This window comes from Pygoscelis adeliae, unplaced genomic scaffold (assembly GCF_000699105.1).
Source record: "Pygoscelis adeliae isolate BGI_AS28 unplaced genomic scaffold, ASM69910v1 Scaffold175, whole genome shotgun sequence".
Taxonomy (NCBI): domain Eukaryota; kingdom Metazoa; phylum Chordata; class Aves; order Sphenisciformes; family Spheniscidae; genus Pygoscelis; species Pygoscelis adeliae.
Window position 1 is genome coordinate 1,029,554 of NW_008824941.1, and position 26,630 is coordinate 1,056,183.

Consider the following 26,630-nt stretch of genomic DNA (forward strand, 5'->3'; position numbering starts at 1 on the left):
CCAAGTCAGCACTAGTCAGGATAAATACAATTCTTACTGAGCAGACACCTTATTCTTACTGGATTTCTCTTTAGAGCTGTCTGGGAAGTTTAGAAAGGACAGCAGTGTGAGAGAGAAAGAGGGAGAGGTCTATACATGGTGTTGCAAGCTGTCCTAGATATGAAGCTGTCCTAGAGTCACTTCTGACAGCTTTTTCTAGGAAAAAAGGTGTCGTCATTCCACTTTTTTGAAAGAAGGGGCGGGGGGGTTAGTTCAAACATAGTAGATGCTGTGTAGCTTAAGGACTGCCTTGAAGATGTGTGCTGACATGAATAAATAGAAGGCTTTTTCAATCTTGTCAGGAGTTTTCTCCAAGTTCTGAAAGCCTCCACAGGACAAGACACGCAGTCTGTATTGTGATATATTCCAGCATTTTTTTGGAAACACAACTGGATGTTATTTATGGGAAGACTTTGGACGTACAAATGACACCTGCCATTCTCGTAATTCTGTTTCTAATTAGAGCTGGGTAGAACATTTTAATTCCAAGTCCTCCTCACCCGCACATGGACTACAGAAATAGAGCTGAGGGGACACATGCTCCTCTGTGGCTGGTAAGGGAGCTTCAGAACTTACAGCTTTAACAAAAAAAGAAAAATATAAAGATATTCTTCACTGTCATAGCAAAGCGATGTAAGTTTTTTGAAGCCAGACTCTGATAGGAGTGTTTGCATTCCAAATAGTTTTCATGATAATCATCTGAGCTCCTGTATAATCAGCTGTACAATACTGATGAACTGTAGTAACGTACACATAATATCCTTGCCTATAAACACAGTGGTATAACACAGTAGACAAGAGTTTGCCCAGACGAACCTTGAAGAGCATTTATTTCCCTGATGTTTGAGAAGTTTACCCACTTTCAGTTTACCACCACTGTACTTGACACTGAGGACATGTGACAATTACAAGAAGGCTGACAGACTATTCCTTCTAAGCAGATACCATTTGCTGTGTTTTATGAAGCCCCACAGATAAAATTTTACAATAGCTATTACAACTTGATCACACCAAAAGTTGAGAGACACCTTCTTTCAACAGCTGAAAATTTAAATGTCTGAAAAGACACATTAAAAAGAAATCCACAGATTTCCTTACAGAAAGTAGCATTTTAAAGGATACCAAACTGTGTACAAATTATCTGTTCCAGGCTTCCACATACATAGCAATGAATTTGACAGACAAAGAAAAGGCAGCTGCATCATTTTTAGCACAAGGTTAATTGAATAAGCCTACAGTTACTCCCCCCTACTTGCAGGGGAAAAAAAAAAAATTAAGGTACTGGTCATCAAAACGGTCATTCTAGAAGTCTCAGGAATCTCAATTAAACTTAAAACATATAGTTCTCTCCCCTCTTCAGGAAATACAAGCCAAGATACCAAAATAGTTTTAAACATCACCAACACTTTAAAATCATCAAGAAGTCAGATTATTGAAGTTGCTTTTAATGTCTTCAGCATATGATTTTTTTCCATGAAAGCTTTAGTTTGATTCTGATATGAATGCTGAGAAAGTGATATTAAAAAACAATTATACAACCAGTCAAGCCTGCTTGTTTCTTCTAACACTAGTATCATTAGCTAAATTCCTCCTCATCCACCTTGAGCAACAAGCTACCATATTAGCTACCAACACTTTATCAGTTTCTGATAAGCAGCGCTTCTATGCTTGGCATCTACACTTCAAAACATGACTAACTACAGATGCTTAAATTATATATAAAGAGTCCTACAAATTTACATCCGATTTCTGTATGTGGCATATAGCCAGAACATCCTTGAGCTCTTTTCCTTTCAGCTTTTTATGCTTAACACATTTACATTTTTGGGTATTCCAATTATAGCCATAATTAACCAACAACATGTACATCATTGTATCAAAAGCATCACAGGTACCTTACAAACATCCTAAATTAGCTGTGTTAGAAAGAATTAGACATAAAATATTTGTTAAAAACCCGACCATATCATGCTGTTTATTAGTCAAGACACTAGTGTTCAAATAGTAGACACATTTGGGATTATAATTCTGGCACTGATGAACCAGATACTCTTTCTACCTTGTTCCATTAGAACAATTACAGGATTATTGTAATACACTTGTGTTAATTTGCACCTTGGATGACTTTCAGCAAACAGGATACACAAGGTGTTATATGAAGTGATGAAACTTAAACCTTGGAAAAATTCAAATTTACTTTCAAGATTAGTGGCAAATAGCCTTACAGTGACAAGAGGCATGCAACAAGAACACATACAGTGATAGCTGAAACTTGGTCAGAGTTTACATAGGTGACAGCAGGTCGACGACTGAGAGCATTTTTCCAAGAAGAAAGCAGCGAGAGCAAGAGCTCAGGAATTGAGCCCCCTTGGCAAAATGACTTGATGAGAAAAAGGAAGAAGAGTGATGAAGTCACAAAACAATGCACAAAAAGAAGATATGGTTATATCAAAACACTAGACAAATGCTTAACAAATACTCTTCTTGTAAGATGAAGAAATGTAATTATCTATGCCAAACTGTTAGACTTGACTTCACCTTATTAAAATACTGATACAGATCAAAGTTTAAGAGATGAGGTGGAATTTTTAATACCCCCAAAAAAATTTCCTACACAGAGAGCAAAAAGAGCATGTGCTGAATATTCAATTACATATTTACAAAGCCAACTGCGATTATGCAGCTATACAATACAAAGGCCTTGAAAGATGTTCTCCCTTAACATTTCCAGCTTTACTTTATTCTGTTCATACTGTTGATATTTATTTTGCTGACCCTACTCCAATACTTGACAGTACACATACCTGACAGTCTCCCACAGAAATATTGTGACTATGATACTTTTGCTCCACTTAAATGATCAAAAGAATTTATGCCTTTTTGTCTTCCCACCAAATGACTGTATTCGGAAGGTGTAACACAACTTATACTAGCATCCCTAAGCAATAAGCAGAGTTGCATGACTATCTTTTATGGATAATTCATTTGGGCACACATTCATTCATAACAGTATCATACACTCATAAACAGTATCTTAGTTTAGCACAGTGTGTTTCAATGATATCAACATAATAGGTTTTTGATCTACAGCTACATTTGGATTAAGAGTATTGGTAGTGGTAATCAAGTTTTTGGAACTTGATTACTCACTCAAGTGAAATGTTTTACTTTCCAGACATGCATATTTATACCTATAAAATTAAAGTACTTTTTGGATCCTTAGCTATAAAAGTAAATTGCAAAAGTTATCAGTTTCCATGATTAATATTAGTGTGCTGCAAAAATAATAGTATTCTTTGTGCACTGAGACTACATATCGAAATATCAAAGCTCACCTCAGACTGGCTAGGAATTTTCCATTTTATGAAGTAGGGTGATGAAATTGAACTTGACTAAACAATAGACAATGACTGAAGGGCATGAAGGAAGGCAAGGGAATGAGTTTTAAAACCTTCCAAATCTCAGTACTTCCTGCTTCAAAGCTCACCTTTTAAGGTTCTTCAATATTTCTTCAACGTACTTTGTCATAAAAATTATATTTTAAAAATTCACAAGTTCTGTGCATTTTCTTATTGACAATATTTTTCTCACTGATGAATAACAGTAATTGTATTTACCTAGTGTCCCAATGTTTACAGGTGGGAAAGTCAGTAACTTTCATATGTATACATGTTTCTATTCCTTTTTCTGTGCTTTGTCTCTGATGCACATCACGTTCTCTTCCCCTCCCCACATACAGTGTGGGCAGACATCCTTAGCTCACCAACTCCACTTCCTACCAGACAGTGTAATTTACCTCATCTCATGCCTTTAATCTTTATTCTTTTTCCTTCCCTTCTCTTTTCCTTCTGCTTGACCGTCTTGCCCAACTTTACTCTTTCCATTCTCTTCTACCCCCAATGTTGTTTTATCTGTCTTCACCCATTTTTTCCAACCACCCCTTCTACAGCAACAGAAAGGCAAAAAAGTTATGTTTACAGCTCTGAAATGAACTCAATGCTTTAGAACAGAATTGTCAATACCAATTCACTACCCCAAAAAAAGCACAGCAGGAGAAAGTGAGCCAAGTAGAAAGATCAACAAAGCACAGCAGGATAGCATATATCTGTAAGATGCAATTTTGCTGGAATTCGCATAATAATAATACACTGGAATAACGAATCTCTCTTTAGTTATTATAGGAGATCCACACAGTTTAATGTCAGACCTCCAAAAGTAGGTAATTAAGCCATAGATGAAGAACCATTTCTATACCTATTAATGTATGAATGCAGCTGGATAAATAAAGCCAATTTAATTATGGTGCTATTAAACTAGAGATGATATAAAAATTCAGTAATCCTCATCTTCAGTGTGATGTTTCTCTTTAGGTCTTCATCAGACATCAAAATAGATACAAATACTTGTCATGCAGATATAAAACAAAATGTGGTATCCAGCAAGGCAAAGACTAAATGATAAGGCAACTATACTACATTATTCAAATAGTCCAACGCAACAAGCCAAGTGTCAGACTATTTTCTTTATTACATGTGTCACATTCAAAATTATCTGGAGTTGATGAAAAAATATCCAAGAACGATAAAACAAACAAACTGTTTAGACGAACCCATTAGTAAGGAACACAAAAATATTTGGCCTGGAGCAAAAACTTCAAGCTTACAGGGCACCTGAATACCTCTTTATCCATTTCTTACTTATCAACTATAAAAACGTTTCTGAAATATAAGAAAGTACAGCTGGTTTTCTTCTCATTCTACATCATAATTGTTACTTTAAACTATTTTCCTGCTAATTTAGACACACTTATGTTTTCTAAATTATGCATGCATATCGGTATTTAAGCCCTACAAATAAGAGGGCTTTAATTCATTGTGCTTTACATGATTAACACTTAAATGAAGGTGGGGGTTGCTCCTGAGCTTACCCAGCCAGTTCCACTTCCTTGGGTTTTAGTGAACAGTAGTGATGAACCTTGTAACACTGCCCATGATGACATCCAATTCTTTCTGTAAATATTTGTAAACAAACATAAGATAAATTGACTTTGAAAGTAGATATTTAAACTGTCAATCATTGTTGCCCAGCTGACCTGCATGTTAATATACTTAACCACATATATGGTCATTAGTGCCATCAGTAAGTCCTAATTGCTATCATATTTGTAGAAGGAAAAACATGTTAACAGTCCCAGCCTGACCATCAAAGGCTAAATCAAACAAAGCTAATTAGTAGTGGAAGCAGTTCACCAGGAGAAACACCATACAATTATAATTTCAAAGGGGCTAATCTGGAACACTCAGCCTACTGTGTACCTAGTAGATTATGCCAAAGTACTGCATAATTCTGAAATTGATTGATCACACCTAACTGGGATGTAAGTGTCCCACGTTTATATAATAAGCTCATTTACATTGGCAACAAAATATTTGCTACACATCTAAAAAATGCAGAAAAAGAACAAATTAGTTGTCCCAGCTGTCTACTCGCTTTTATGCCTGAGTACCTATCCTCCTGAGGTTAAAAAAAAAAATAAAAGCCTTGACAAGCCCTGACAATCTATTCCCATTGCCCAAACATGAATTATTATTCAACAGCTCTCAAAGTGGCAGGACGGCCATGTTGCACCTTTCTGTACAGCAGCCCAGTAATCCAGATCAATGATTCCAACAGATGCAACATAAATGGTGAGAGTATACTGTAACAGTAGCAGCTTACATGAGCCACCGTCCACCCTTTCCCACCAAGCTCTTAGGAGCTCTGAGGAACAAAATCGGGGGTCAGATATGCTGCCCAGCTACACTGGAGTAGGTCAGGGTGGCTCTGGAATATCACCTGGGTGCCGACTATTTAATCCTCAGGAAAAGCATGCTTCATGTCTCAAAAGCCTGGGAAACACTGAACTAGATATAACACAGTATTAGACCTAAAAGATTAAATTAAAAAAATTAAAAAGTAAGCCTAAATTAAATCTGAGGATGTGCCACACTTATGCAGAATTTACACTGACTCTCTGCAAAACACCAGAAACGTAAGTTAGACAGCATTACTTGATTATACATTATAATTTATAATGTAAATGCCTGCCTGTGAGGCAGAGAAAGGAAGTTAGAAATGAGGTCATTCATCATCTACAGGGAGACCAACGTTGGGCAATACATTCTGCTTCAAACCCTTCACAAGTAGAGTGAAGGAAGAATTAGGGAGCACATGACATGTATACTCCTTGGAAATTAAAGTCTGAACGCCCCTCTTAGACCAATTCTATCCAAGGAACAAGACTGGCTATAACCTATACAGATCTTCTTTTAAATAAATAAATCAATCCCATTTTCAAAAGCTGTCTCTCAGCAGTACACCTTCATGAAATCACTGCCCTGTGTGGAGCCCCGGCATACATGAGCCTCTGGCTCTCTGAAGTCCATTATCTTTAGCTCATTGGGAGGAACACATATTTTGGGATAAGGAAACACTGTGTCCTACAGGAAGACCTCTAAGGAAAATCCAGGCAAAAAGTAAGAAATGGCAAAACCCGGTATGTTGTCCTAATATAGAAGTCAGATACCTTACACAAACCCTTATGCACATGTACTTCTAGAAGTCCAAGACTTACCGAACTTTCTTGCCATTTTCTGTAATTTTTGTCACATTCAATAACCCATACTTCTCTTGACCCTGTAAGATAAGAGTAAGACATTACAAATACAAAAGAAATGTGCTTCTATTGCCATCACAGCACTGAATTCAGTCCCCCAAATAATCAATTTCTGGCAATGAGCCATCTTTGCCCATGTTATAACTTCAAGAAACTGTCATAAGTATATTTAAATATGCAGAGATCAGCAAAAATGAAAACTCCTCTGGGAAATTACTCATTACCATTCAGAGGGTAAAAAGCTTTCCTTCTTCAAGGCCTAGGTTCTTTAGACAAGTCAAACTAAATCATTTGTGGTACTAGATAGTGGAAATTTTAAACATAAATTTATGGTGCAATAGCACATTTGTGTGTGTTTGTCAGCCATCTCCTTTTTAAGTAAAGGACACAAATAGCCTAAATTCTCTGACAAAATTCTTCCAAGTTATTTTAACATAATTGCATATTTTAAATAAAACATGGTTGAAATGCATAAAAATATTAACATATTAATTTCAAAAACAGATGAGCGAAACATTTCTTTGATGTCCTATTTCTTCCTATCCCCAAGCAAAATATTAGAATTTAAACTACTCAGTTAAGTCTTGCTGATGAAAATAATTTATATTGGTATGCCTCTCTACAAATTTGGAGATCAGTCAGTGAATGGTGGAAAAAGAACACCGCTGAACAAGAAGGGTATTTGCAAGTTTCAAATATTTGGAATGAATATTTCTAGTTTCTATGCAAAAATAATAAAATATAAAGGAATGTTTGAAAAAATATTCTAGGATAAAAAGGAAAACCATCGATTTATACCATTTGTGACTCTCAAGATGAGGTAATAAATTCTATCATTCTCTCCTGTCACCCCAGCCTTGTCCCACCAGTGAATGGTGCTAAAGGAATGTTAAACTATTTTTTTAATCAATTCCTTTTCAGTAACAGCTTGTAACAGTTCCTAATTTAAGAACTAAGCTATTAGTTGAAACAATCAACTAGGGAAAGGATCCAAATTAGTTTTATCATAACAAAAATGTCCTCAATTCTAGATCCAATGAAAATAGAAGATATATTCTCTCCAGCATCCTCCCCAATCTCAAATTTTAAGTAGACCATAACTGCAGAATACAATATAGATGAGAATTTTTTTTCTGTAACACTGTGACAACACTCTTACCAAAGCATAGATCTGTTTTTCATGAACCTTAAAAATGTTACCTACATGTGTCAAGCACAGCACAGAGAATACAAAAAGAAGACAAGTTTTCAAGGGTAACAGTGTTTAGCTGGTGGTTCAGATGTTATTTCAGTTCAATGGTAACTGCTACACTTACTCAATCTAATATCTCCATTGGGCTGGAATGGTGTCCCAAGCCAGTGATACATACATTATTTTCCAAAACTGATATTTTCAATATAAGAAATTAGTCACTTCCCTCCCCCACAAAAAAAATTAGCCCATTCTTTAGATCACTTTATTTGTGGTCCATGCAGACCACCACTAACAGTCCTATGCATTGCACCCTTCTAACAAACCTTTGGCTTTACTAAGTGGAACCGTCTGTCACCATCTTTCACAGTGACTGAGCAACCCATGCCCACTTGCTCAAATAAATTATGGTTTTAATAAATTACTCATGGTGGAACCAGTGGGAATGCTCCAAAGAAGAATTATTCAGAGAAAGTATCACAATACCCTACTTAGCAGCAACACTAGGGGGGTACTAATGGGAAAATTAATGTAATCAGGGAAAAGGAAGTAGAAAGCAAGTTAAGGATCAAAATACACAAAAATTCACCAGCTTTCTTTGTAATATTTAAATCCCAGGGGACAGCTAAAGAAAATACAGATTATTTTTTTCCATTATCTACAGCAGCAGTAAGTTCTTCTACAAAATACAATTTTAATAATTCAAGGTCTGAGCCATATTTAAAGGAATTAGAATACATGCAGCAATAATTGCATGTGTGTAAGGCTATCAACTATGTTTGCTTAATAAGCAGTGTTTATTTTATTGTGGGAAAACTGTTTGAATAGTTTTAAGAATGGATCAGCATGAATAAGCCAGAGAACTATTCCTCTGCATGCAGAATAAGAATGAAACAGAAGTTGTGCCTTTAATGCCCTGAGCTACCTACTAAAGGGCTGCTAAAATTGATCAAGGCACATATATTTCAATGCTATTGTAGTACAGTACCAAAATTTAAAAGAGATAAAAACTTCATTTTTTTAATTATTTCCCACTGTTTAAAAAGCAATGATCACATTTAAAATATAAACTGAAGCAAAAAATTTGTTAACATTCATAACAAGTTTAACAAGCTTAAGTTTTCCTCCCAGTAGTTACTCTACTAAATCAAAAAGACATAGTTTATTTATGCCAGGTCCTCTATGTCTTTTCAAGGAGACTGAAACACAAGTAAAAAATAAAGATATCAAATACTACAAACTATTACTGACTACTGACAGTGAGAGATTCTGTGGAGAGGGGCAGTTTGTTTCTGCTTTTACCTTCCAAGTTGCTAGGTGAGAAGACATGACTGTTGGAGGAAGTAAACCAAGTTCTACATAATCTGACATAACTTTATTCTACAGTGAATTTTTAACTTAATCTCCTATCGCCAACTTCTATTTAAGCCAAAGACATTTACATGTTTTCTGAAAGCACAGTTGGATGCAATGCATTCCTTTTAAAATGTAAAGCCTTCAAGTAGTTTTATCCCATTATTTTTTCTCAATAACAAGCAGGCTTACCCTCAATTCTCTAATCATGAATAGCCCAGTTTCTACAACATCTACTTATCTATTTAAACACTTTGCATACTGACTGTGGCTTGATGCTTTGGTGAAGAAGGAGAGGACTCATTTTCAGGAAAACTGGCCTTAGAAGCAGTTGATGATTCCTGTAAAATTCGAATGGGCAACAGAAGTTATTATCTTTCTTACAATTCTTTCTTTTTTTTTTTAACCCTAAAGACACTTTCTCTCTATTTATAGACACTCACACATTACAAATCAAAAAAAGTACTTTTTTTTTAAGCATTCATGATATTCTCAGATAGTTATATTATAAACCTGCTTACCAAACAGTGTTCTTGCAAGATTTACAGACAACACTCAAACTGGGTTAATTAGCACACATCCATTTGAAAAAATATTAATACATACTGTATCAGCTTAAAGCAAAACTTTCATCCTTATTCAGGGGCAGATTTTTTTGTATGACATTGCTATCAAATTATGAAGCACATTTATAATACTAACTTATTACAGGACACCATGTAATAAATACCAAGATTTTAAAGAACAGATTACATCTCTGTGTGGTTAGTAAATATAAGATTAGTACAATAAATTGTTATACATGTAGAAAAGCATATACTAGCTCTATTCATTTTTGTGAGTCATGATCATTAACTTCCTTATAATCAAGCACTGAAAATTTCTAGAGATTCAGGTTTTTGTTTTAAACTAGACATTAACTATGGATCAAAAGAAGAAACTACTAAATCTCTGAAAACTAGAAAAATTGCCTATCTGGAACAAAAAAGGCATGTGTGTTTCCTCTGAAGTAATGATTGCTTTGCACAAATACACCGCTTGAAAATCTGGTAAAGAATTTTAGACAGAAGAAAACCATCACTTGTTCTCTGTTACTGTTAATACATTTCTCCCCCTCCCCTGTTTTTAATTCCCTTGACAGCTCTCCCAAATTCAGTTTGCTTTTTCAGCATTACATAACACTCTGCACACCCGTGCTTTAAAATCCACTTGTAAATCTACCTACAAAAGTGGTCCACTAGTTCTTTTAGTAGCATAATAACAGAGAACATTAGCATTCCTAAAAACAGCCTAAATGTTCCATGTTTTCAGATATTTGGGGGGGCGGGGGGGCGGAATGTTCAAATTAAGGAAATCAATGTTGCCCCTCCCAGGAAGGTATTTTTTCCTCTGCTTACCAATTTTTTTAGCTGATGCCTATGTACAGGTATGTGCCACAACCAATGAACAGTTAACAAGTGCATTTGCTATCATCAAATTCTCATCAGCCATGGCAACCCATACTTCCACTCTGACACATTTCAAGCACTCTTGACTGGCCTATTTTCATACAGTTGAGTTGTGTTGTTTTTCCAGGAAAAACAAATAAGGGAAATAAAAAGAAGATAGCTTCCCTAAAAGTCAGCTAAAAAGCTAACTTGGGGTTGATGTGCCTATCCAGCTAAATAGCAGTTGTTTTTCTTTCTATCTCATTCTGAATTTGAGATAGCTTTCATACACTAAGCAGCTCTGGAACAAGAAATCTAATATTTGTGGTCATGAACTATTCCCTTTCCACATACTAATTTAAAGCAGTATATGTAACAGTGTGCCTGCCAGTGGTAATAAAACAGGTGCATCAATGCCCTAAACAAAATTTGTCTTTCCACAAAACACTACTTTATTGCTCCACTACACATTTTTAGTTTTCTCAAAGCATTAACATTGTGCTTTATATGAACTACACAGTCTCCTCAACATTAACAAATGCATGCTGCCTGCATGTTTTGAAGCTGTTAGAAGAACTTTAAGCTACTGAATTAGACTTTACAAATGTGGCTCATATATACAGTTTAATTCGGTTATTACACTAGACATATGTACATTTGCATGTTTGCTTCACTAGGTTTAAGGTCTTGGTATTTGAACACTTATCTTGAAGAAAAGTACACAGTTCCCCTTATTCAGTGTTTTACAAAAGCTTCTTCATTCAGTGCAGCACTACATAAAAGGTCATTCCAAAACAGAAGCAAATCTTATGCCAGAAAATAAAAAGACAAGTCTTCCTTTAAAAGCAAGGCCAAAACTTTAAGCTATGTCCAACAGAATTGTTCATACCTGTGAAGCGTAAACTGCACATGAGGCTAGAAATGTCCACTCAGCTTTGATTTATCAGGACTCCACCTAGGCTCTCTCATGCAGTGCCACAACACACTCGGTACAGAAGGATGTGTAAGGAGGAGTCGGGAGGGGAAGGGAGCAGTAGAGCGACCTCAGAATCGCTCGAGCTAAACTAATGCGTACCGGTGCAAAGTCTCCAGCCAAGCATGGTCCACTGCCTCCTCAGCACCACGTATGATATATTCTAAACTGACAGCTCAAAAGCTTAAGATCAAATCCAATAAATCCTATTCTGAGGAACTAAGTCAACTCATGACAACCCACTCTCCTATACTCCATTTCAACAAGGAAAGCAATTAAAACGTACCGGAAACAACAGGTCGAGCAAGTAACATTCTGGGCAGCAGATCCATTTTCATTACAACTATTGTGTTTTCTCCATTTAAGTTTGTCTTTGACATCTGCGATTACACAGGCCCACTTACAGGCTTTTCTCCATACTCCCAAATCTACATTCATTTCATTTTTCCCTGTACCTTTAGAAAAAGGGAGCTTACAACACCGCCTCCTGGTACCTCATTCTGAGTAGTCCACGCTAAGATTTCAACATTACAAAGTATTTCAGTTTCCACGAATCTTGGGATGGACTGCTGCGAAGTTACAGAAACCAGCAAGTCATTACCATACAACACCCATTTCAGTTCCTCCTCGCTCAGCTCACATCAACTCTCCTCACCCATGGGCAGAATGTCCCAGCACAAGCAGAAATGGCTGGGACAAAAATCAACCTGAAGAGAGACAGGCAGAGGGAGAGCAAGGGAGAGGCTCTGTTCTCCTTATTGGCCTAAACAGCATCTACTACTGTGCAGCCCAAAACAGACTATCAGGAACATGCCCTAAGAACGGACAGAAAACAGCTTTTGTTGTTACTGACCCGCAGCTCTTTTCAGACTAAATGCCCAACTCAGCCCTGAAGAGGACCAAAGCCAAGCGTTTCAGCACTTCCAGTACTGTCCTCTGCCCTCCAACAACAGTATTACAACCCTGCTGTAACCACACACAACTTTTCCTCTTTAATGACTGTTCCGTTGATCTCCATTGTAGTATCTCAAGTAAAGGGATAAATCCACCTACTACTACTATCTTTAAAGCATTATTTCTGTCTTTAAAGCATAATTTTTACTTTAGCAAGTGCAACTTCTATTTCAATTCTATGAATCTTTCAATTACTCATCTGAAGTCTTTCAAGTGTATTCCTACTTGGCATTTCCTACAATTAAAACATTCAGGTGTGAAATATCACTATACGTTACATGAGAACCTCACCCACATCCATAATTCTTGAACCCAAACCCTAATTACACTCCATAGCCTAAACTGAATAGGGAAATTCCCAATCATAAGTAAAATGGCTGTACACGCCAAACCCTGAACTAACACTAGTTAAAATACTTCAAGGATAACAAGAAAAGAGCTACTACTCACGAAGTAACAGTAGTAAAGTTATCAAACAGCCCTCGGTTATACTGAATGTTATACACAATGATACAACAGAATATAAGAAAAATGAGATTTCAGAAATTCATGCATACTCATTTCTGTTAAATACTTCACACATCAGAAACAGCTGGTATTCCAGCATGCTGTTTAACTTGCTCCTACCTTATCGTTGGTGTCCAACACAATTGTGCTGTGCCTCCATTTTGTTAAAACTATTGGTTCTTGTAGCCTCCTGTCCAGACTCCTACTCTTTATTATATCTCTCTGCTGCTGTGGTGAAGCATTATACTAAAGAAGAGAAAAATCAAACTATAAGTAGAATCTAATTCATGCAAACAAGACCTGGACATAACATTCATACACCTTAACAGTGCAAACTTTCAGATTACTGATGTCACCCAAGGGTGTGAAAATAGCCTTGGTTTTATTTTGCATTTAGTCTTCAGAACTGCCCTCTCTGCTGTAGTCCTCTCTGAGGCAGTATCTAAGACTGGCCTGTCAGGACAGCGTTTTCCCTTTGCAAGTAGATGTTCGATTTCTTGTGCAACAGATTACTGATGGTTTTGCAACCAGACAGCATATTGAGAACCACCAAGGAATTAAATATAAGATTTAAACATTCACTCTTCTTATTGCACTGACAGTACTATACCACCTGTCCAGTTCTTGTGTAAGAAAAGGAAAACCCTGTTATCCTGCAGTAAGGCATTTAGATTGAGAGTTATGATTGCTTGGATACAATTCTCTTTGACCCAGAGGTTTGGGATGCCTAGGAGAGGAGACACGGGGATGAGGACTTGCTTTTTCAGAATAATCACATCAAATTACTTATAAAAAGATTTGCTGGTGTGGCATGTACATAAGCACAGAAAATAAATACTTAGCAGGCAATAATTTTAAGACTCAGCAGAGCTGTAAGAGCCAAGGAGAGAATGGATTTATCATAACATGGGTTTGCTAGTAACTCAAGAGCATCCAAAGATGCACAGGCTGAGAAAATGTGAAGACCATGAGAAGGACCCAGCATTTAATTAGATCTCAGCACTGCAGCATACTTATTAGTAGCATTGCCATTTTAAATCATCACCACCAACACCGAAGTAGCACTATAAAGAATTATAAAAATATTTCAAACAAAGTTTAATACTGAAAATACAAACAAGAAAATACAACATTGATGTATGGAGGTTTTTTAAAAGTCATTAAAACCCTCATTCTTTCTATTCAGCGTCAGAAGACTAAAATCTGCACATAGAAAGAAACATAAGGCAGCATTTGTGGAGTCATGTAAAGGAGCAGAATCCACTGGGTAAGAAGTAACAAAGGAAAGTGCCCTTTTTATTTAAGAAGGCTATAGCAATAATCTTTGCAAGTACACTGAATTCTACACTTTTCCTACTGATTCCTACTGTAAGCTCGGAGCCTCAGGTCTTCAAAGACAGAATAACCTATACCTACACATACCAATGAAGCACGGCAAGGTTTAACCTAAATAACATAAATGCTAAATTTGAGTTAAATTGCATAACTCAGTTACATTTATTGCCCAAATAAAGAATCAGCATTATTACTGCCATGGCAGACACTATGCTTGCGTTAGCTTTGTATTTTACTATGAATAGAGTTCATGCTCCAATAAGTCAATAGACGCTTAAGAGGTAAATAAGCTGATAACTTCAGTGTTTCAATAAATTATTTCAATATGCACAACAGTAGTAAAATACTCTCAAGTAAATGGATCTTGCAGTACTGAGAATAAAATTTGGTAGTTCATGCACAGACAGAAATGCATTCGTTGTCACTGTAGAGATTCACTTCCGAGATTACACTTTGTATTGGGTTCAGGACATTTACAGTCATGTGACAACTGCTTCCGTGCAATGGTGAGGTTTAAGCAACTCTCAGTTTGTTCCCCTGTTAAATCAAAGCTGAACCATCATTCATGCTGCAAGGAATCTAATACCAGCTTACTTTCTTGTTATGGAAATATCCACTCAGCAGATGCTCCTACAACTCATCCTGTGTCAGCAAGCTAAGCAATATGGAGCAAAATTGCCTGTATTAAAACTAAAATCTAAACAATTCTCAATGAAACTATGTCTAAATCGCAGAAAGTTGCCACAAACCGTGTTCCTTGCAGCAGTTCTAAAGAATTTAGGTGAGCAATTCAAATACACTTCTTGCTATGAAACAGAACCATTTATTTCAGAAATACATATATATATACACACACACTTCAGTGACACTGGTGAATATTATTTATGGAAATCCTCCATGCACTTTCCATTTGAGTAACTCAAAGAATTTAAGTCTAAACAGTCAAAGACTTATTTTAAAGTAATTTTCCTTGAATTTAAATCTATATTAAGAGTTGGGATATAGGCACAAGCCTCACTACAGGTGATCTGTATTTAAAAGGTGCCTCTGATACCATCACAAGCCACCAAGAGTCAACTTAGCTAACAGACAACCCCATCTTGAAGGAGAAAGGACCTGTAAAGTAATATGAAATTCTAGTTTTACACAACATTTAACAAGAAAGCAAAGCAACAGTACGTGAAGCCCATTAACAAAGCACTGCTAACAACTCAGAACACTGAGCCATGTATCTTAGCAGCTTAAATATTTACATCAGTGATACAAACAGTGTTAATAAACTAACAAGTCTTTAAAGGGAATATTTGACATTTTTACTCCATTTTCTCACAATATAAGTGTCAAGTAAACATTTTTCGCTCAAGCATTTATGGGGTTGGGGGCAGTGTTTGTTTTATTCATTACAAATAGTAGAACACACTACTAAGGGGAAAAAAAAGAGAAAGCTTGTGTATTTCTGGGCTCAAGACAAGCCTCTACTTCTAAAATAAATGGATTGATCTGTGATGCCCAAAGAGAATCACAATGAGATATAGATACTGTTTCAGACTCTGCATTATCCAACTGAACTAGCCATCCTCTAGATTGGGTAGAGTCCACTGGCTAGAGAGAAGTAGCCAGAGTTTTCACTGACCAGGTCAGATGCCTACACCCCTGCTACCTTTCGGTCTGCTCCACCAGCACCACCTCTCCCTACCAATCCTCCTAGTTCAAAAAGCCTTACAGAACAGTTTCAGGTCAGATTAACTTATTGACACTTTAAAAGGACTCCCACCTGCAGAGCTGTTGTCTCTCCTACAGGTATTTGCAATGACATTTCCCATTGTTTATCAGCAAGGATAAGCAACTAAGTTGGGCTCTCCTTCCCTTGCGCAAAATCATATTTTTACATAACTCTAGGCAGGCTTTCTATGCCTAAACCTTGGTGTAATCTTGAAGACAGAGATCAGTCAAGAGCCATACAGTCCAGTAAAACTGACCCATTCCAGACTACATGCCTGGTAGGACGATCTCTGTGACACCATGTGCCTTAACATTGCATCTGAAGGAGATGCTATTGTTTTCTTAATTTAAAGCTTTTGATAGTGTAGCACAGAACTCCAAATGTGCACACTACTGCTCCTTGAAAATCCTCCACAAACTCAAACGTGTCCCATTACATTCACCCGGCACATCACCTCAGTTTGCTCCCCATTTCATTGGGAGCGTGTCCTATCAGGAAGGGAGGACATGAGCAAGTTGTTCATACTCTGACTGCATGCACCAAGTAACACAAACTTCTTGTTGCGACAGCTCTTAGTGTAGGGTAAGGACACCAGTGGTGTAAATTTAGGTCACATGGGGCTATTTTCATTGCTGAATTTGCTCAATGCCTTCACTAGCTACTTAAAAGCCTCCTTTGCCTTGGTATAAAAATTTCTAATCCTCTCAACTGACCAAGTGTTTTATATTTAATTTTAACCTGATACATGGCATGGCTCAAGGCTCTGTCCTAGCCTAATTGTGACTGAAATAAATATAACACCTCCAAGTTATTTGTAGCAGTTGTCCCCATTCTCATGGAGATGACACAGATCTGTCAGCTTTAAGAAACAGAAAAAAAAGATTCTTCGTTTGCGTTAACAACACCCTCAGCCAGATGAAAGGAACTGGCTGGGTGAAGGGAGAAAAGAGTGAAACTTGGTAAAGACTAGAGGTTAATAATTTCACTCTACCTTCCTGCAGTCAGAGATTAAAACAACAGCACTTAAAAATATTCTGAAATGCTAGTACCATTATATACTCTACCATATTATTTGCAGTTGTTCCAACAGACTGTCTGAAATCGAAGGTTAAAAAAAAAAACAACAACTTGCCTCAGAACAAAGCCACTCTCCAGTGCTACTGCTGCCATTAGCTTTGAATAAACGTTTTGGTGCTGTGATTGACTTAACACCTGTTACAGGTTTTGCTTTCCTGATCAACTAAATCAATGACACACTTTTCTTAACCTACAAAAATAAAAGAAAAAGAAGAATTTTTGTCTTTAAAGATTTCATCCCTACCCCTTCCCTTTCTTTCTTCAGAGAAAGAAGACTCCTCATTCTCTGCCGTAGGACATCTGAGTGGCAGCAGTTGGGAGGCATCAGCCGCTCTGAAGGAACAGAACCTATGGAGAACGAGGAGACTACTGGGACAAGCAGCTGGATCTCAAATGTAGAAGTGACTGAAAGATACCTCTGTATAACCCACTTAATTCTCTTTGCTTCACCTTCTAACCCTCAGGATCACTAAGACTGCTGATCTTTGACGAAGAGCTCCAAGTCAGCACTGATTTCCATGGGTCCTGCTGCTTGCCCAAGCAAAAGCTGAGGGCACTTTTCCCCTGTCTCTTCTTATTTGGGAGGAGGGGAGGGGGGCAGGAACCACCAAACACCAGGGCAAATGAGGAAAACCAGATCAGGCCTCTTGGACAAAAAAACACACATTAAAGAGAGAGGAAAAAAAAAAATCTGACTACCTTCTCAGACATATCTCAGGTTTGTCATATCACCTGCACTTTTGTCCTTAAAACCTCTAGATCCTCACATCAGCTGACACTGTCTCAACTTTCTCTGAGCAATCCCAAATTTTATGACAAGAATGTGAAGATTATTCACTATTGCTAACGATACTGCTCAGTGCATTGACTTACAGTAGGTAACACACAATGCGTTACCTCAAACCAAATAGCGCTGCTCAGAACAAAACCAGTTGACATCGACCATAAGACAAACAGACCCTATTTACACATTCTCATCTTTCTTTTCTTTCACCATTTGATTGCATGATATCTTCCTGATATTACCAGCACCATGTTTTATTGTAATTTTTCGTATAGCATGCTCTGTTTGACAGCATTCAGGTCTCCAGCAGGCAAGTCATTCACCTGAGTATCAGAATTGAGGCCCCTGAGCTCCAACTCAATGTTGACAGTGCAGAGAGTGAATTAACAGACTGCTGGTCTCATAAGGCAGCCAAAAATGAAGCTCCTCTATCTAGTGACTCCTCTCTGGATACAGCGAGGGGAGCTAATGCTTCTGAGAAGAGAAAGTGTAATTGCAGTATCAGTCTGTAAATATTAACACCAAAACTATGAGTCTACTCTAGATGCTTATAGTATAAACATTTTCTTTCGAAGTCTACTCTTGGATCAGAGAGCTTGGTCAGAGGATGGCCAATCCTCATGCTGTTATGCCAGATATCAGCCTAGGAACACATTTTGGAAATCTGAGAGACCACTAATTGGTAACTCTAATTTTTATTAAGTTTGCCTCTCTTCCTCCCCTTTGAGCTACTTATTCAATATTTATTACGTCTTCCTCGCCTGTCATTTTGATAGATTACGTTTTTTGAACTTTAGAAATTAGAGAGTTCTCATTCCTGAGATCAATTTAACTTCCCCCCCCCCCTTAATACAGATTTCTCATTTGCTTGAATTATAAAACTCATATTAAAAAACTACTACATTTCTAGAATAGGTTTGTATCCTTTCTCAACATGTTTTAGATATTACTCATTCAATATATAGGAAATAAACGTCTTTTATCATAGTGAACTATGCAGAAAAGAACTTTTACTTGCTGGTTTACTTTTTTTTCACATGTATGTAATTGGCAAGAACTGACAACTGAATGCAGCAGAATGCATAGGAGAAAATGTAAAGTCTTTGCAAGATGTAGTACAAATTACGGTTGAAGATTATTATCCATTTTAAAGAATAATTCAGTATGTTCTTCTGTATGTTCTTCTTTCTTCACTGCAAAAAGCTGGGTCACACTCATGAGTCTTAATAGACTTTTCAGCAGTTGTCAAAGCTACTTCATCTGAGACATTTTTAGCCAAAGGCATTCAGCTATTCCTAGATGTTATTTAAATATACATGACTGGAGGGCTTTCTATGAGACTGTCTAAAGTAATTTGTTTTGTAACTGTCAACATATACCCTCACAATTTTTAACACACATACAAGAATACTGGAAATGTTATTCCCGAGCATGTTCACATTTACAGTTCATGCTATAACAGTGAGGACTTTTCATGTTATAGTATTAGCTCAGCTAATGTGCTATTTCCAGAAACCTCCGGATGATTTTTAGTTCTAATGAAGTCCAGATTATTAAGAACCGTCTAACAAAAGGATTCTCTTTTTCTGGTTTAACCAGCATTACATGACCATGCTATTCCATCACTATTTCACAACAAATTTTGGAAGGCAATATTTGAACTAAATACACTGGGAAAAAACTGACCAAGAGTAGAGTTTTTTCCCTAGTAACTTCATTTTCATTTAAGCAAGAGTTACAATGCTGAAGCCTTTCTACAGTTTTCTCTCATCACGCATAAGAGTTTTCAATATAGATTATTTTTCTTCAAAGCAGTTCTGCGGTCTATGTTGTCTTTCCAATTCATTTGTTCCTAAACACTTTTGGAACCAGCTTCAGTAAGATTTTCTAGAGACTGATCTTCAATCACGCTTCAATTACTCACAAGTGTAACATCTCTGCTGTATGTTCTTCAGATATATAGTTACATAAGCTAGCTAAATCTTTTGCTGAAACATATAATCTTTTCCACAGCATTTGAAGTTAAAAGCTAAGGATTTCTGGAAATACATAGGCTCTTGGACTATGAATCCAAGAGTCATTTGCTCATTTACTTCTGTTAACCTTATATTTGCTGCCACCCAAGATTTACTAGTTTCAAGAAGGAATTAGAGAGTACATTCTGCCCAAATGGCTCATGAGAAATAATTTTCAAGGAAAATTTGTAACAGCAATATGTGATGTTTTTCATATAAACAAGAACTAAAGCATATCAGATCACAAACACTAAACCAGAGGATATATTTCATTCTGTAGGTAGCTATTGATACACTGGAGCTCAGATGTTTGTTTAGAACCACTAGCAATATCATGCACTAACACACAAATGCTAGACCCCATCCCTTTACACTAATATGCCTCGGGAACAGTTTCAGATTACCTTTGTGACTTATTGTAGCTGAATTAAAGCCAACTTAATTTGCTATTTAGTTCAAATCCAAACCCAACCTATTTTAGTGGAAAGCAACTTCTTCACAGTCAAAACTTTCTGCATTGCAGAAGTCACAGAATGAAGTACCCAAGACATTATTCCCCCAAATTAACTTCACTTATACCTACTGAACTAACAATTGTTTCTGGTAAAACCTGGTCTAGCAGATTTTCAGACTTCTAATTAATCTAATAGCTAAACAATAGCTAAGTAGCTTTTAAAACCAATAGTTACAGATCATATTGTTAGGTTTATATATGTTACAAAATTTAAGTTATCTAACACATCACACCAACATTGGAAAATTCATAAAGCTAACTCAACTCTTCAGTGACTCAGATACAAATTCTTTTACTGATGTAACAAAACAGTCTCGTGTATAGCTTCATTCATAAATTTCAATGTAAATATTTTCTCACAAATATTATGAAAGCATTATCTATTAAGGTTGCTCCTTTCTAAGTGGCAGTGACTTAGGACACCGATTTTTGGACTGATGAAACAATAATCGAGAAACATGCTCTTTCATATACACACAATTCCGTGTGAAACTTTTTTTTTTAATGGTCACCTTACTATGTAGGATTGAACAAACATCCTAATAGCAGGAAAGACATATACAACTACGTCATTATGACAAGTGTCCTATAGCTTTTCAAAGTGAAAATGAAAATTAAATAGTATTAGGTACACCCTCAGACTACCAAGTGTCCTTAGCTCTGTCACTTTCCTAAAAATTCCTATTTTCATTACAAAATTAATAAATACCAGAACACACTTCCGGTGAAACTGTATCATCTCAAAGACACCACAAAACTCTGCTGAAACTTTTAGTTTTCAACACCTGTCTGTAAGAGAGAGGTGTTGAAAAACACCTAAGTCACCAAATTTAGAAATTCATGACAGAAAAATAATGCATTTTGGAGGGTAGTAAAAATAGACTACAGTTTCTCAGGAACATTTTGTAGTAAAAAAAAAAATTCTTTTTCCCTATAGAAGTTTTCTTTATCACAGCAAAATCACAGATATTATTCTGCAGCCTTTTATGAAAAGCTGAGTTCAGCAAAGATACAAGATCACCTTTGGCATCTGAGTAGTTACATACATCCATTTTTCATGTCCTTGAGTATATTTTTTTCTCTTCACAATCAGAAATTCCACAAAAATGCAAGAAATAACTAAGTGCAATATGTAAGTCCTCTTGTTGTGAATAACTCCCATTGAAGGCCCCATAGAAGATTTATTGAGGAGGAGGGGAAAGCCCCAAGTTGTCAAAGTTGGTGTTTTTGATTACTCACCTTAGGTAACTCCCATTCTGATCGGGAACCATCAGCACTATAGTAGTATGGTCTACCTTGTTCATCTGCGTGTTTTAACCACTGTAGAAAGAAATGTGATGACAGAAAATGTAATCAGAGTGACAGTCGTAACATAGTAAACCTCTGATACTTGGGATTTAAAGTTAATTTTTAATAAAGTGCCATCCACTTCAGTGTCTAGTGCACAACCTCCATTAACTAATCAAGGTTAGTTAGTAATGAGAGCAACAGTCTTCAGCTTCCTGAATTGTGTTCACTAGTATTTTTTCCTTCTGTAACTCCTCAGAAAATAGTCCTGCAATAACACACGAGAGATTGTAATAAACAGGTATTTTTGAAGATGGCATATCTCACTCTTATCAACATTACGGTGTCAGTTTAAGGAAGCACAATCTTTGCATCAGATCTGTGTAAGGATTTTATACATAACAGAATTACAAGAAGGTTAACCAGCAACTGCTGATAATTTAAGAGATAATTCCACTTGTTGAACAACTCAATTTTAAAACATCAACAGGAACATGAGATGCAGTTCCTAAATAAATCACGAAGATGATAATATAATTTCTGTAACCTCTATAAGCAACTCCCACAATCAAAGAGGTAAAGCTATGACAACTGTGACTAGTTATGCAGAAAGGCAAGAATCGTAATGAGCAGAAGTCTACAAGAAGATTGCACAAAGATGTGCACAGAAACACTCACAGCGAAACTCTTGGGTCAAGCAGGTTTCACAAGACTGCCTTCCAATAAACTGTTTGTGACAGGAAACACCGTTTTCTATCAATCCCAGTGCAATTTAAAAAAAAGTTTGCATATTTGCCAAAACATAGGTATTTGGTTCTACAGATGTTTAGCAGAAATAGATTAAGCAGGATAAGATCCCAAAACTGACATAAAACTCAATTATTTAAAAACTTCTTTCAAAAAAAAAAAAACGTGCATACATCAACAGGAGAAGAGGTGGTGCTATAATACAGTAAAAAAATTGCTGTTTCAATGAACACTTTTTGAAGTTAAAACAAAATGCAGCTTTAGTGAACAATTAGAAAAACGGACTGCTTTACAAGTATACACAAATATTGCCATTTATCCTATGTGGGAGAAATTTTTATGACACGCCCAAAATCCCAGTAAGTTGTCAACAGCAATTAGATAATTGAAATAGAACTGCTGATATGGCAGTAGTTTAATTAAGAAGTTTGTCTACATCTGAAAGCAATACTGAAAATCTCTAGTAAAGGAAAGGATGAAACTGATAAAGCAGCATTATTTTCAGTTTGAAACCATCCTAACTGGAAGGCCTACGTAGACAAGAACAGCTCTTAAAAGACAGTAATCGGTATGAAGTTCATTCCTGAAGTGTAACCAAGAGGATGGGGGAGGGCAGGGATTAAAAAAAAAGTTATACACGATATGTTCATTTAATATAATCTGATACCCAACTGGAACTAAGAAAACTTTTTCTGAACAGTAAAGAACATACGTAAGTAAAAAACAAAAGTCAGTTCGGCTGCTAAAGTTTCATGCATATTTAAAAAACTGAAGGAGATACTGCTGAGGCATGCTTTCCACGTCTAGAAATGAAATCTGCATTTCTAACAGTGAATTAGTCGAAAAGATTTAGAACATGTGATGAAAAGAAGGAAAAAGTACCTTTTCATTAGTATAGTCATTGGTATATAAGGTTTGACCATGTTCATCCAACTCTTCTGACCAACCCTTTGGAGGAGAACCATACTGACTATCTGACTGGCTGTAACAAGAACTGTGGTCGTTTTCTTCTGATGAAAGATGCTACAAGTAGTCAGAAACATACAAGGCAGTTTTGAGAATGAAAGCGCTTTAAAATCTGAAAGATCAAAGATTATTTGACTAGAAAGAGAATAGTAATAAATTGCAGAGAGTTCATGTTTTTATATCTTACATCAGAGAATAAGAGATGCATTTTTACAGTACAGAAATATTTGATAATTGCTAGACAATTTAAAATATTTTCAGAACAACTGGTTTGTATTGATACAATTTTTTTAACTCAACTATACCAGTTTTCAGCTACTCAAATTTAAACTCCGATTTTTTTTGCCGATCTAAGTTTTATTCCCACAGATTTACATTACGGAATGATGAAGAGAGTTAGCTTCAGTAATCTGCATCACCCCCAAAAACTTGGGAGACCTGCTACCTTGGTTTTCTGGCAACATCCCAGCTTTCACAACTAAATCCTTTTCTTCCCTTCCCAAAGAGTAACTGGAAAGACAATAATCATTAAGGACAACTTGTAACTCCAGTTGCACCTTGGTAGGTCCCAGCACTTTACAGTACTTGTGCAATGCATCCTAAAATATTAGGAATTTCCACTCTCCTCCTTCCAACTCTGATGCATTTGACAATGAGCAATGCAAAAGCAAGACTTTTTGCCAGGCACAGCTAGCTGAGGTGTAAGATTATTTTCTGAAGGTAGAAGTGAATTATAACGCAAGGAGCAAGTTTGACGTGTAAAGTAGAAAAAAAGATTTTACACACACATATCGAACAATTTCTGTTCCCTCGTACACTCTGTTCATCTCCTTGCTAACATATTGTAGTTATTATTCAAAGCATCCATTCCGCGCATAAAAAAATCACCCTGCATTCATCTCCCATAACAGTATCTCTATGCCAGAGTCTCCTGAGGAATTCAGTGCAGATTTCCTTTCTCACTATCTTGGATCCTTGGCTAGTAGGAGGCATAACACTTAAGAGGGAACACATCCTGCTATTCCAAATGATGATAGTTAAATATTGACTAAGGTTCAATAACACAAGTATAAGGGATTAGAGGAAAACTATAAAGCCAGAGGAAGGCAGAATTTCAATTTTAAACTAGAAAAACCCTCTCCTGAAAAGGTTAAATCTTACCAAAAAATATCCAGGTATCAGAAACTCACCAGTTTTTAAAAGTCAGTGGTTTTAGAGACTACGTGTTCAGTGACATTTCCAAACGATTATTACATAGGTTTTTGGTGTTACCTTTCTGAGTACCTTACCTACGCTGACACGAGCCAGCTTACCAAGCACAGCAAAACCCGTAAGAAATTTTCAGGTCATTAATAAAGTAACATGAACAATGTAAGTGTCCTCTACAGCCTACAGAATGTGAGCATCTAAACTATGGATTAGACAATGCCACCTCTCTTGCACATGGGGTAACATGAAATTCCTTAGTGCCAATTTCTAACCACTTGGGGAGGAAAAAAAAAGTCTTCAGTCCCATTTTTACACATGACTTAAGACTGAGAAGTTGACAAGAGAGCTATTGGCCCCATTTGAACTACTGTTTTATAAGATAGCTGTACTGTATACACATTCAAGTTTACATTATGCTTTAATGGTTAAATATTAAGTGCACTGACATTTGTTAAATCAAAGTAGTAGACTTTGGACATTTTTATTATTACTATTAACAGGAATTATGACCGAATAACATAACGCATTCGTATGTGCCTCTTCCAAGCAACTCCTGATACTGAGGAAGCACTGTACACACGTAAAACTAAACAGAAGACTTAAAAATGAAGATTCTCCTAGAAAAACCACTGTTGTTCAGTAAGAATGACTGTTAGTGTGTCTATCCATAAGGCACCCATATAATAATAGTCTTGATGTCTCAAGGCTTAACTAATCTCACCTACCATGCAATGTAGGAATTTAGCCTTTGCAGACCTAAACTTAAACAAAATTCTTGAGCTGTTACAAGTTTAACAAGCCAAGGCACCCCTTGTTCCTCAGCTAGTACGAACAACTGCTAAAGCTGTATCAACAGGGGTTAGAGAACACTGGCCAAACCATGTTCAGCAACTTTCAATTTAACTTTCAACACTTTTTCAGTATTAACTGCCTATATGCTTTTTGAGTATCATCCATGCTTTTTCTCAGTCCCATCCCCAATTATACTATACCACATTTAAGTAAAGCCATCTTAAGCAGACAGCTGCCCAACCTTATACCTTTTAAGAACTTTGCTGTGACGCTACAGGGAATGACAGAAAAGGTCCCCCCACATCATCGCTTCTACTGTCTTTCTTGGCTTTTTTCCATTTACATGGAAAATTCTTGAGGGCAGAGACCAGCTCATCACCCTGCATTTAATAAAAAAATGGAACAGTTACAGTCTCTCTTCTGTCACTTAACCAGTCTAGTTTTAAAAGTTACTACTACTTCTAAAAATCAAAATAATAAGAAAGAATACTGACTAGTTAAAGAAGCTAGCATCCCTTTATTACTCGTTGTTTATTTTGAAACAAAAACCAGGGAACGAAATTGCATCTTGGCCACATGTTTTAAATGTAGTTTTCAATTTAAATGAAATCCTGTTGCTCTTCTACAGCTTCCTCGTTTATTTGTTGATCTCTACTTCACATTATGGTCTCCTAGCTAGGTACATTTTGGGGCCGGTCTTGTTCAATATCTTTATCAATGATGTGGATGAGGGGATCGAGTGCACCCTCAGTAAGTTTGCAGACGACACCAAGTTGGGCGGCAGTGTTGATCTGCTCGAGGGTAGGAAGGCTCTGCAGAGGCACCTGGACAGGCTGGATCGATGGACCGAGGCCAACTGTATGAGATTCAACAAGGCCAAGTGCCGGGTCCTGCACTTTGGCCACAACAACCCCATGCAGCGCTACAGGCTTGGGGAAGAGTGGCTGGAAAGCTGCCTGGCGGAAAAGGACCTGGGGGTGCTGGTCGACAGCCGGCTGAACATGAGCCGGCAGTGTGCCCAGGCGGCCAAGAAGGCCAACGGCATCCTGGCCTGTATCAGAAATAGTGTGGCCAGCAGGAG

General features: G+C 36.8%; 1 protein-coding gene across 4 annotated transcripts in view; it reads right to left on the minus strand.

The window, feature by feature from the left end:
- ARHGAP12 (Rho GTPase activating protein 12) overlaps positions 1–26,630 on the minus strand; it is a 77,436-nt gene that overhangs the window by 16,449 nt on the left and 34,357 nt on the right. The window contains exons 3-9 of one of the 4 annotated variants that reach the window (XM_009325529.1): positions 23,465–23,605; positions 21,788–21,868; positions 13,221–13,346; positions 9,506–9,580; positions 6,653–6,714; positions 4,967–5,048; positions 2,297–2,419 (exon numbers count right to left, since the gene is read on the minus strand). In XM_009325529.1, the coding sequence (XP_009323804.1) occupies positions 2,297–2,419; positions 4,967–5,048; positions 6,653–6,714; positions 9,506–9,580; positions 13,221–13,346; positions 21,788–21,868; positions 23,465–23,605 (690 nt within the window). The remainder of the gene's footprint in view (positions 1–2,296; positions 2,420–4,966; positions 5,049–6,652; positions 6,715–9,505; positions 9,581–13,220; positions 13,347–21,787; positions 21,869–23,464; positions 23,606–26,630) is intronic. The other 3 variants (XM_009325531.1, XM_009325530.1, XM_009325532.1) reach the window with 3 other exon arrangements.